We start from the raw sequence: 13,927 nt of genomic DNA, 5'->3' as shown, positions 1-13,927 counted from the left end.
ATTCATGCCTGCACTAAACTCTGTTGGAGTTCATCTCAATCTATCTTCCAGAATTTTGCCTACACTTTCTATGGCTGGAGAGTAACCTAACATTTGGTTCATAAGGCATGCTTTAGTAAGCATTAAGTGCATCATAATAACTACATTGCAAGATCATCTGTACTTGAGGTTGGATGAAGTTCTGAAGCTGACAGCATTCACAGAATGGCTGGGAGTCTATATAGAGTGTACTGCCTTGTGTGGCACCTGTTTTGGAAGGCGTTTTCCATATCTTCTGTCACGCTTGAAACACAGTACAGAAGTATGTCTTATATGACTTACATTTCCACGTTTCTTTTCAAAGCTATATAGTACACTGTGTCTAAGATACATATGTTCTTTTTTGCCCATTTCTAATCCTAGTCTATGTAAACACTGGAAAAAAGTTACCTCCAAAAGCACCCCACACTTCACTTGAAGTGAAATCTAGTCAAAGGTGCAGGTACAAATTTATAACTTTCACTACACAAAACTGCATGATAAGCAAAAGTAACATTCTGTACCATGCAAAAGTGAGCTGACATTCCCACCCATGTTTACTGTAATGCTTTGTGCTTTATGGCACCATTTTTCAAACACATACTTCTAACTCCATAGAGCAGTGGCTTTCCATATAAACATAACCTTTAGCTTCTACAGTAAGGCAACTTGCTCTGTTTATTTTTTTCTCTTCTGCTAGATATGAAATGGATTGCTTAGAAGTAATGTTGTGGTATAGTCTCATGAAATGATGTTCCATTTTGCTTAAGGTGGGAAGTATAAGACCCCATTGCTCCAAAGAATTCAGTGAGCTTGAAAGACATTTTTATGAAGAACAATTACTTTTTTTTCTTCTGTCACACACGCTGCATTTTGCAACTTAAAGTCACATCTAAACCCTTCCCACTAATTCTCGACAGTTAAGCATCATTACTATTTCTCCATTCTAGCTATCCTATTCTAACTATTGCTTCCAAGTTGATCTTGCATGTTTAAAAATGTCTAATTATCCTGCCTCCTTAACTTTCTTCACAATATATTTCTGTACAGTTCAAAGGCCAATGATAAACAACCACCCACTATGTAAACATTTATTTATACATTTTCCACCCAACTTTTTCTTTCATTTCTTTATTATAAGTATACAATTACAGCCTAGTCACAAGCTCACCTTGCTTACTGCACAGTATTAACTCTTTACATACCAGCACTTTTACTAACTGTAAAATCTAAGCACTCCTAAATTATACCTTACAGACCTTTCATCATCAAACCTACACTCATATAATTTATATCTCTTACTCATAACTAACAATCATGTCCTAATGTAAGCACTTTGTCCATACTCTACATCTGTATTCTGACATACACTCACATTCTATCCTCTTCTCAACCTTTTTTTTTTTCAAATTTTGACTTATTTATTTAACATTTGTTTACCAGGAAAGTCCGACTTGGAACAAAGCCAATTTTCTGCCATAGCCCGGGGAGAAATACTCCAGATGCATGTCTTTGTAATGTGGAAGGAAACCGGAGTAAATCCAAATAGACAAAGGGTGGACATGCAGACTCCACAGAGAAGGCACTCCAGCCAAGAATCGAACCACAAAACCTCTTGCTGTGAGGCGATAATGCAACCGCTGCACCACTGCATCATCTGTTGCCATTACCAATGTTAACAATTGTATTGCTCTTCATACTGTCACATATAACATTCTACCATCACCCATTATATAATCACCACTTGCAGAATGCTTATATAGAGCAAACTTTAAAACTGTCATAACTTGTACTGCTAAAACTCCTTACCTATACCAGACCACTTCCATCCTGGTCTTCCAAAATAAATACATACAAGGACATCCATTTCTAATACAATCCCAAATTAAACATAACACCAAATAAGAACCCCTTTATTCAGATAACCCCATACTTACATCCTTAAAAGTATGTGGAGACATCCATCCAAACCCTGGTCCTACTCTATACACTTCTTCTCCCAATATGATATCCCTACTGTTTTCTATTTAATTGCCACCACACCCACAGTGCCACCCTGGAATTAATCTATGCTATGTTACCCTAAGAAGTATTGACAATAAATCCGTCAAGCATATGCTTGGATAACCCTGCACTCCCCAGACACTGTAGTTGCCAATGTAAATTGGATGCACCATGAAACAAACAGTATGCAGATTTGTGCCAGCAGGATAAATAACAAAGCAGGAGAAGCTGCCATTTATTTATAAAAACAACCTTGTTATTTCTCCTTTCCCTCACATAATACCAGAATTCACCAACTCTGAAATCATTATAAAACTGTTCAAGCTCAACAGACACACAAGTATTGCTATAATGGGTATATAGATGCTCCCAGGTAATAACACTACCCTTCTGGAAGAAATTCTCTCCTGTATTTCTTCAAGCTTCCTATAAGAAACCATAATAGCATGTGATCCCAATATACACTGCAAACACTAACTGTCTTTCGGCTTTTCCCGGTTAGGGGTCACCACAGCGGAACTCCGGTCTGCTAATGATTGGCAGTAGATTTTTATGTTCTGGCTTGCCGGGCCTAATGCACAACCTTCAATGAAGGAATGCCCATTCATGCATGTTGACACACAGAAGACGCTCTAACTGAGAATCGAACGTGCAACGTCTAACTGTGAGGCGACAATGCTACTGCAGCACCACCCCCGCAGTATAATATACACTGCAAACACTAGTCTCTGATAATCCAAGCAATAATAAGCACCTGTTTAATTTCACGCAACGTATTACTACAGTTACTAATTACAATAAAGTCACTACCCAACAGTCTACTCCAGATGGCATTCTGTCATCCCATCCTGACAAAATCGTATCCCATGACAGTCTATATGATAGACTAAGTGGCTTTATCTCTTTTATCTCAAAGTATGCAATCAAGCAACACAACAGCAGCCCAAAAACTCATCACTATAAAGTGGTAAAAAGCTCTCTACCTTTCACAAACAAACTTTTCTTAACACACTCAAACTCTATAACTGGGAATCAGGGCTTTCCCTCTGGCTGACACACATTGTCTCTGAATTCAGTAAAGCCTACTTTCATATACTTGACTCACTAGTTCCCCTAACATCTAAAAGAGTAGAAAGGAACCCTACCCATGGCTACTGATTGAAGCAAAGCAACCCATGAACCAGAGAGATAAATCCTGGAAAGCTTGGACATTATGCACCTATAGACAGCGATAAAACCAAGCAAAATCCAGTATCATTAAAGATAATAAAACTGACTATGCTACACAACAAACCATATACAGTAATAATCCCAAATCTGTCAGGACCTCAGTCAACAAGCTGCTAAATTCTGTTCAGTCCTTATAATCAACCCCAAACAGACAAAACCAAAAGATAGCAGTGATAACCAGATTAAGATGCACTTTATTCAAGTAGTTTTATCCATAATCACCGATGCATCTACTCCAGCCCTTACTGCTCACCCTACTCTACTAGCCATCACACTCTTTTTTCTGTTTACCACTTCCTTCAGCTATCATCCAGAGAAAAAGTCTCCCAAAACATAAACCTACAGCAGTAGTACCCAATAACTTACCATGTGAATACCTTAACTAATAAACACCTAAGTGCTATTGAATGTCATAGTCATATAAGGAGGATACACCAGGACAATCGAAGCCAACCAATATCCGAATAAAAGCTTTATTACAACAAAATAAAGATGAGTGAGCGCTTTCACGTCTCCTGGACGTTTCATCAGACTTAATTAACCATCGCTACAATATAACTTTATATAATAACAGAATAGCTCCACATTATTACGTATGCAGCCTAACCTTTCAGTACTATAGACATGTTCCAATACTAGGAAACTAAAGGTATGTGCATACGTAATAATGTGGAGAAGAGAGAGATTAAATGGATACTCAAGTTAGCAGCAGATAGAGGTCATGGCCTTAATGATAAAATTTCTCTGAGACCTTTTTTGGCAGACAGGCCTTTTAAACATAAATAGTAAGTTTTTAAACCCATAAAATTTTATTTTTAAAGGGTTTTATTAGCATGGGTTTTCTTCATGCTTATATTTATATGTTTTTGTATTAAATTTTGATATGCACAGGAACTTTTGTAATTATATATATAAGTTATTCTTTGTATATGTTTTTATGTTGACTAAAGAAATTAAGCAGCACTTACTAGCAACAAAGTGATTCATCTACACTGCATTTCTCTTTTAATAATTAATTGTCTTTGACTGAATGTTATATTGGTTCTTCAATAGGAGCTATTCTGTTATTATATAAAGTTATATTGTAGTGATGGTTAATTAAGTCTGATGAAACGTCCAGGAGACGTGAAAGCGCTCACTCATCTTTATTTTGTTGTAATAAAGCTTTTATTCAGATATTGATTGGCTTCGATTGTCCTGGTGTATCCTCCTTATGTGACTATTGGATTTTCTGCTTCTTTGAAGGGGATACTTTATCCTGATTTGTGTTTATATGCTTTCTCGCTATTGAATGTCACATGCCTAGCAGACGACACATATCTTGCATTCCAGATCATTTTCTAAAAATAAACTTAAAAAGCATAACAACTGTTCATAGTTCATAGACATGACATAGGCTCAAATGGATGTGACAAAAAACAACTGATCATAGATTAATACTAGGCTAACTGCCCTTGTGGGCCATTTTAAGCCTAGCTTATTACCCCATGTGAGAATCAAAACCTGCACCTTATATCTCTAAGCTAAACACCTTAACCATTATGCCAAAGAGTGTATGTGATAAGATTGACAAATATAAGTATTTTATGAACAATAACAGCTATTAAGACAATACAAACAGGAATGTTATCAATAAGAAGTGTTCTTTACAGAGATAATAGTCACTGCATTCATAGTCTTTCCATAAATTCTATAATATATTATAAGACACAACCCCCCCAATTATATTTTTTGTTAAACTTTCACAACAGATTGTTGTATCTTGGAAACTATAATGCCTAGAAAAATACTGTTAGAACATTTTTGTCAACCAGACTCACATGGCAACAAGAAATTCCTTTATGAGTGCATATTTATTAAGATAGTTACAGAAATATGAAAACATGTACTTAATTGTATAAATAAACATATAAATAACAATGAATATCTCTAAAGATGTGCAACTTACAGTACAAATATCAACATCAGTTTTGTTCAAGAACATCTGAGGTTTCACTTGATGTGTTGCAACAGTTTCTAAGTCGCTTGGTTATTGAAATATTAGGTGCATATGGAAATATTATTTACTTTCATAATTATTAGCAACTAGCAGTATTTCAGGCATAATGTGATAGAATTAACACAAACGGATGCCACCAAAGCACTCACACACCATTAAGAACTTTATTGGCTGAATGCTTTTGCCTTATGAAGACAAAACTTCGTCAGAATAATGACAGGAATGCTCACATTCATTTTAAATTCCAAATGACCAGTTACAAAAGACAAGCAATTAACTCAATAGCAGAATAAATGACACAAAAAAACAATAGTATGCTTGAGTAAGAACTAAGCAGAAAGGTAATAAAATAAATACCTTAATAAACTCATGTTAAAATTAAGACCTTAAGTTTATATTCATCTTAAAAACTATGACATGGTAAAGTAGATCTAATTTTCAAAATACTACAAATAAATATGGTATCATTAAAACCAGGTGTCTGAGAGGCATTAAGCCTCAGCTGCCAACACAACCCTTTACACTCAAGACGACATTCTATATCGCCACATAATGGGGTCACTTGAACCCTGTCTATGACAAAAAATTAAACTTTTTAAAATTAGTACATGCACAAGAATGCCTATACAATGCATTGGTAGATTTTCTTTTTTTGATGTCGTAAATATGTCCCCTAATTCGATCATGCAATTTTCTATTGTTTTTTCCAATATAAAATGCATTACAAGTAACATATAACGCCATATACACTATATGTGTTGTATTACTGTTTACTTTTCCTGGGCATGGAATAGTTTAATTATAATCAGAAACTACAACATAGGGTCCTTCACGTATGTATTTACACCATTTACAACAGCCACACTTTTCTCGGCACTAGATTCAAGGATACCCTTGGTATTCATTCCACTGGAAAAATAATAGTGGGAGTAATACTAAGGATATTCTTTTTTTTTGTCACAGACGGGATTCAGGTGACCCCCATTATGTGGCGATATAGAATCTTGTCTTGAGAGTAAAGAGCTGTGCTGGAAGTTGCGGCTTAATGCCTCTCATACACCTGGTATTAATGATAATCTATTTCTAGTACTTTGAAAATTAGAGCTAATATACCATGGCATAGTGTTTAACATAAATATAAAATTAAGGTCTTAATTTTAACATGAATTTATTAAGGTATTTATTTGATTACCTTTCTGTTTAGTTCTTATTATTCAAGCATACTAGTGTTCTTTTTTTTGTTTGTTTTTTTGTGTCATGTGTTTTGCTATTGAGTTAATTGTTTGTCTTTTGTGATTGGTCATTTGGGATTTAAAATGAGTGAGCGCATTCTTGTAATTACTCTGAAGAAGTCTTAGCTTCATAAGATGAAAGCTCTCAGCCAATAAAGTTCTTTATGGTGTGTGAGTATCATGTTGGCATCTGTTTGTGTTATTTTTGTGGTTTTTAGTTGTTGTTTTATAATCTGATAGAAATAGACACAGACAATGAATTTTCCTGTCTCCTACCATGTTATTTCACACCATTCCCCTCAATAACATGTAAGGCTTTCAACTATGAAAATATGAACATACAAATGAAAGCATGAATAAGTGACAAATGAATTGATTAATATCACTACTGCAGGATATCCTGTATTAACAACTTCATTGTCATTGCATTAATCTTTACACTTTCTAATACAGACGTTATTAGCTGATAAATCAGGTGCAAAAAAGAGGTCTGGATGCAATAAGAAGCTTTGGATATGAACTTTGTCTATACAAAAATGAAGTTATAGACTTGAGTGAGTTAAAATTGCAGCTGAAGCTATTGCACATACTATCTCAGTTTCATAAATCACTCCAAATCAGAAAACAAGATACCATTACTTTGGAAAAATCATATATCTCTCCACAAGGGTAGCACCTTCATCAACTTCTCAAACTTTAAACCAATACTAATATTATCTCCATCATCCTAAGTATTACAAAAATGTATACACACACAACCTCTGACTCACTTAACAGAAAGTGAACTCCTCACCCCCATCCAACATGGTTTATGTCCAACCATAGTACTATCTCCAGTCTGCTCAATTTTTGATACTATTGTCAACACTTATAAAAACAACATTCTTTCTAGACATATGCAAAGCTTTTGACACTATGTTCCATTAGAAACTCCCATATAGACTTGCCTATGTGGGACTTGCCAATTCCTCACTACACTGGATTTAAAAATATCTCTCTAACAGGGCTCAAGCAGTAAAGAGACAAAATGACATCCCTGCTTTACCACTAGCTACTATTGGTCTTCCACAGGGATTTACAGTAAGACATCTACTTAATCTCGTTGTCAGCGATCTACACACAGCTTCTAGTCTTATTAAAACAGTTCAGTATTCTGAAGGCTATACACTGATCTGCTCTGCAAAAACTCTCCCTAAACTCCAAGACCTTACTCAATCATATTCCTCTGTCAAAGGTTGTCAAAATGATGCATAACTCCTCATAAACCCTTAAAAAATAAATTAATCCTCTTCACCTCTACATAATTCTCAGTGCAAAAATCTTTCACTATCACCTTTGACATTAATATTGTGATTGAACTGATAAACCAGATAAAATTACGTTGTGTCATTATTGATCACCAGATGACATTTAATCACTACATCTCACAAGTAATAAAAAGAACTCACCAAATACTAGGCCTGCTATACAGAGCAAAAGCTGCCTTCCCTGATACAGCCAGAAAATGCATTTTCAACAAATCTGCTGCCATCCCTGCCTATGATGCCCCACTTCTTACAATTTTTCAAGCCTCACTGTTATCTAAACGGAAGCAATATAATACTATAGTTTTCTCTCAAATATAAAATTGTAATTTTTAAAACTGCCAAATTTGCTGCAAACCACTTCCACTGTAGAACTCACGAATGTCTAGTCCTCAAGGAACTAAACTGGTTGGAACTGACACACCACCCATCTGTAACTTACCATGGTTCACAGGTTCATTTATCAGCCTGAAAATTACCCAGTTCTAAACAATAATATACAACAGTAATTTCCCAATACAGTTTTACATTCTAACTCCTATTAAGTTAAAAGTAATATCAAGTAAAGTTGTTAAGCTAGCAGTGATCATCACATAGAAAGATATGCATTACAGCAGTAACTGTAACATCTTTCATAAGTGTAATCTTTCATACAGTTAAAAATAGGATTTTCATAGCTCCCTCAGAAAACTATATATACTGAACTGATGAATATATTTGTGAAGCTTTTAAAAGGTACTGCCTTTCATACTGTCTGATGCCTATCAACAATTTTCATATTGATCGGAATTAAAGTTTTGTGTAGAAATGAACATTCCTTATTTCATGCAAGTCAAAGGGAGCATTGTTTGTGAAATGTTTAATTTAAATTGTATAACTTTAAAAATCAGCCTTTGATTTTCACTGTACCTAGCATGTTTCTTACTGTAATCTAGCTTGCATGATACCTTAATTTTCATGCAGACTCTATGGCTACTGCCAAGTTGTTGTAGTTGAAATCTATATTAAATATCTGTTGTAAAACAGAAAACTCTGTGCCAAACCTTAACTATTAACACACTTAGCATACCATACATGTGAAAACTAAATGATTGCAGAACAGTAGATATATATATATATATATATATATATATATATATATATATATATATAAATGCATGTAACATGTGCATGTTTTAAGTATCAGATTTTCACTTTGAACAAGATGCAACTACTACATTTTCAAGTATTTCATAACTGAGTACATAATGCATATTATCTGTTATATTTTCAGCATTGCTCTGGAACATCCTGGAAATGACATATCTGTCATACTGACAGAATTGCAGTCAATGTCAGAGTAACTGCAGCTCAAGAAAAAGGAAGTATGCTCAGTAACCAAAGGTCATGTCATGGGAATTTGAGGCAATGCTGTCATAAACAAGTGTAGTGTTCTGGGCTCAGAATGTAACTCACATATGTCATTTGTTTCTTATAAATATGTATGCAAACGGATAACATGATAACGTGTGTGTGTGTGTGTGTGTGTGTGTGTGTGTGTGTGTGTGTGTGTACTATATGACTATATATATATATATTATGCACAATTGGCTCATTTTACTCCTGCAGTGAGAGCCCTTCTGGTCATTTCTTCCCATGAATGTGAGGTTAGAATCAGGGAGTGGTGCTATGATCCACAAAGGGATCATGATTTTCTTAAGTAAGGCCCCATTGTGTCCCTGCACCTGCCCCAAAGCATCCAAGGGATGGGAGTGCAATGGGCCAACATACTGTGCATAACAATCTACACACATGTATAATCAAAGGCCCTACTTCTCTTGCAGATAGACCTGCTGCATAATCCACAGCCACTGGGGATTCCACAGTGAAAATGGACCCTGACACAAACACAGACACACTCCCCACACAGAAAGGTGAGTAGACTTAGCAGAGTCATTTCTACCCCTGCCTTGCTGCCAGCAGCAACAGATGCCCACGCCCCTAATTGAACATGGGTCAACTGCGTCACAGTCTCTCTATGCCAAAGGAGCTGGCTAGCTGGCTGTAGCATTAACCATGGTAGGCTTCTGCTTATCAGTTCCTTAAGCTGCAGTAGAATAGACAATCTGGTGACCCAGTAATAATTCCAGACTGCAGCTGGTATTATAAAATATCAATATTATGAAGGAAATGTTTAGGACCTCTATCCCTTAAGTGACAGAAATGTTTCAGGATGAAAACGGCCACCTGCTGTTGATGTACTACCCAGTCTTGGAATTGTGAAGTTTGCAATAGCTAAAGATGTATAGGGTAAAGCTATTAAATAGTAGATTTAAAGTAATATGCAGTTAAATGAAATAATGTTCATCTTCTTTTAATTTATGCATTATTTTCTTCTGTGAAAAAGCTTGAATCTTTCAGAACAAAAATATCATAAAAGATATTAGTGTGATATGGGTTATGGAGCACACAATGGCCTCTATACAAAAATGGGTTTCTTTGTGTTGCATTTTTCCCATAATACTAGTAATTATGACACCATACAACTGCACAACAGTGCTGCCGTACTTGTTATAGTATTATCTCCTGACTCTAATGCAACTTGTACTCTTTACTGATTGATTGATTGACTGGTTGATTAACTAATTGCTATTTGATGACCAGGTAGGTGGCCTGGACTGGTGACACTTTTCAGATGTGACCAAAGCTCTGAGGAACAACAAGAAGAATACAGTTAAACATTTACAAGAGTATTAAATATTTACAGAAAAATAATTTATAGTTAAGAAATTATCATTTTCAGTAAAGTAATATAACACACTAATACATTAATTAATACAACACACAGCTTCCAAACTATGGGTTAGCATTGGCTAAAACCAGTATTTTTACAAGATGTATGTGCCATACCACTTTTCATTTTTTGTTGTTATCCTTGAGACAAGCCCAAGTATCATATAATAAGTTATAATATAATTCATTAAAAGCTTCTTCTACACCATATAGACTTTACATAAGCAGTGAAGATGAAAGGGTTAATATCAGGAATATACTCTGATTCATACCAAACAGAATTCTAACATAAAAATAGCAATATGGAGGTGGCAGAGAAATAAACATAAAGTAATATATTTTAAGAACAGTAATAGAATGATTGTGCTTCCAAAGTACTCATCAATGAACAAAACTTGATAAGATTACTGCCTTGTAATATTCTTTTCTCAGACCACACTTCCTGTTACCATGCATCACTTACCTGACTATTACAGTTAAACTGCATTATTAACTCAGTGTAAACATATCAGAGACAGACTTGCACGTAGCCAAACTTTGGTACCATCAGAAGTGAAGACTGGTTTAAAATGGAAACCTCTTGGGTTGAGAATAATACTGAATGTTATTGCTTACTATAATTACTTTGACCCAAAATGTAAATAAAAGCTGAAATTAGGTGTAAAATGAAAGCAATCTGCACATCATTAAAATTTCTACCTTTTCCTTTAAAACTTCAAAAATTAACTAAAATAACCCAAATCCAAACCCTACAAAGAAAAACATTGATAATGGCTATTGAGAAGCTACTTTTCTTCAAGTATATACTTTTATATTCATCCTTGAAATCATCATTATTACATATACACTTATTGAGCAAATCACTGATAATCACTGTTATACCCGCTACTATTCTGTTACACAAAAGATGAATAAATAACATGTTTTCCCTTGTCTTTGTTACACCTGATGCACCATACAATACAATCATTTGTATAAATAGCAGTAAAGATCACCAACTGGAATGAATGTCTCAATAAACTCACTTAAAACAATAAAAGGCAAGCAAACTGAACGCCTTGTCCTCAAAACTCTGAATGACTACAGATATAAACAAAAAGTATCAGGATTCATATACTTGAGAAAATCAATGAAAAAAGTCATAAAAATAAGTAAAATAATCATCCATACCTACTTCTTTTGAGTCTGGTTTTGCTACTGCAAGCCAATAAAATTAAGACCAGCTCCCACAGTTCCATCCTTGGTGTTTCAAGAGAACTGGGAAAATAAATGAGCTGAGTCTCCCCCAGTGATAGCAATCTAAACATTCAGGCTTAGACTGCAATATGCTGAAATATTTCCCTTCTTGGGGCTACTGTAAACAGTTTACCAAACTATTTGTTTCATGTTGTCTTTACTATGTATCAAACCATAATCCTATCTGATACAACTGTGACATTCAACTGATCAGTAAATATTTAAACAGTTATAATCTCATTTGATTGCAAGATTTTAAACCTATATTAGTATGCATCATAATATATCTGCGGTGGGAGCAACATAGGAGTGTGCCAATAACCACAAGCTGCTTTTCCAGCCTACGTTTGCACTTGATGACAACTCTGGAGTTTTTAAGTGAAAGTCATTTCCTTTCCATGTTCATAATTCCTATAAAACTGCTGGTACTGCACGTGGGATGGGACAAGGCATACGTAGCCACAGAAAGGGAGGGCGAGGAATGGAAAAAGAACTTCCAACACTTAATGCCAACTGTACCTGGGAAATCAACACACTCAATGGAGCTCTGACTTAAGCAACAATACGCTTTATTTCCATTATAAAAAAGAAAAAGTCAACACGAATTCTACGCTATAGTTAAGTAAAACGGGCATACAAACAAATGCATTGATCTTTGTTCATATAGGTGTCTACGGGATGCACACGAACATCCATGTATTTATAAGTCTTGCCACTTTCTTGAACTACACAGCCAGTAATAGCTCACCTGCAAAAGAAGACTTCCTCATGATGGCACCTCTATACAGTGTTGTACATAGACTACTATTTCTGACGTTAATGTTTGACAGGTCTGGCTACTTTCCTTCAAGAGTTACTGAAACTTCACTCGCTCGTGCCAAAACTCCAGAATAATTGCCCTTATTCCTTCTGTTGAATTTGTTGTGCTTCCCCTAAAGGCACCCACACAGTCGTCGCCCGTAACTGGAGGGGTCACCTAACGAGGTAAAAGCGAGCGCCGATCAACGAAGTGTAGCAACCCAATGCAGTCCATGCGCGAGCCCCGAGTGGCACTCCCATTAGCTCGAGCACACCTTTCCTAATCGGCCCCGGACTGCTGGACTCACCCACTGGTAGAGGACGGGGGTGAAAACTAAGCTACCGAATATAGTTCCAAAAGACCCCACAGTATGTTAATAGCATACGCAGTTCACATAAAGTTTAGTTCTGTTTTTGTTAATCGTGTGAGGAGGTGTTTGCACATACAATTTTCCATTCCCTGACTCCCCCATATAAGACTTTGGAATCGCTCTCTGGATTGGCGGTGTGTTTGGAGCAGATTAAATTGTTCAAAGTACAAGTTCAGTGTTCAGCTATGTATGAACAATTGTGGTAGCGTTCTGTTTATGAAGTTTGCAGCTCTTGCCTTTTCATGTCAGTACGCAAGGTATCTGAGTAGTTATCATTTTTGTCAACACATTTATACAAAACAGTATAATAAAGGAGCTGGTATACAGAGCAGCAAATGGAAAGGGAAAATTAGTGATAACTTGTTTACATTGTGAAGATAATATGTTCTCCGTTCCCTGATCCAGCACTGAAGGATTAATACCGCTAACAGCTCATCCATTACATGTGAGATATTTCTAATCTAATTTTAAATTCTACACACGTAACAGTTAACATACCCCTCAACCTCTTAGCGCAAGAAATCTGGACATAGACAAACACGTAACTGTTAACATACCTCTCAACCTCTTAGGGCAAGAAATCTGGACATAGACAAAAATAATGGGGAACAGAGGCTCCAAAATAGGGGCAGGTTTTAATTGTTTCTCTTACAAATTTAGAGCGTTGCTAGACTATTAGGTTTTGTATTAGCATGCATCTTCTGAAGAATATGAAGTTTGAAAATCAAACGTCTGTCACTATAACTTCAATTCTCACTTATTTGCCATAAACCACTCACATTATGAAGAACATACCAAAAATATGAGACAAAAATCTGGACGTCCTGCAAATATCTCAACAGTTGAAGGTGTAAGAGTACATCTAAATCAGTTGTTATGGTGCTCTTGTTATCAATTTATGGAGTTAACTCGCGAGTAGGATTATTACCTTTTTACATGCTCAAAATGGGGGCATCGTTCTAA

The 13,927-nt window shown here is 35.6% G+C and overlaps 1 protein-coding gene across 1 annotated transcript in view; it reads right to left on the bottom strand.

Moving 5' to 3' along the window:
- Positions 1 to 12,833, bottom strand: part of SEPTIN9 (septin 9) — a 2,307,078-nt gene extending 2,294,245 nt beyond the window's left edge. The window contains exon 1 of the mRNA XM_044085002.1: positions 12,544 to 12,833. Within this exon, the coding sequence (XP_043940937.1) occupies positions 12,544 to 12,565 (22 nt within the window). The 5' untranslated portion in view covers positions 12,566 to 12,833. The remainder of the gene's footprint in view (positions 1 to 12,543) is intronic.
- Positions 12,834 to 13,927: the final 1,094 nt, after the last annotated feature.

Source organism: Protopterus annectens, chromosome 10.part0 (assembly GCF_019279795.1).
Source record: "Protopterus annectens isolate FY-2018-M chromosome 10.part0, PAN1.0, whole genome shotgun sequence".
NCBI lineage: Eukaryota > Metazoa > Chordata > Ceratodontiformes > Protopteridae > Protopterus > Protopterus annectens.
Note: the sequence above shows the minus strand (reverse complement) of the source record. Positions and strands in the feature narration are given on the sequence as shown.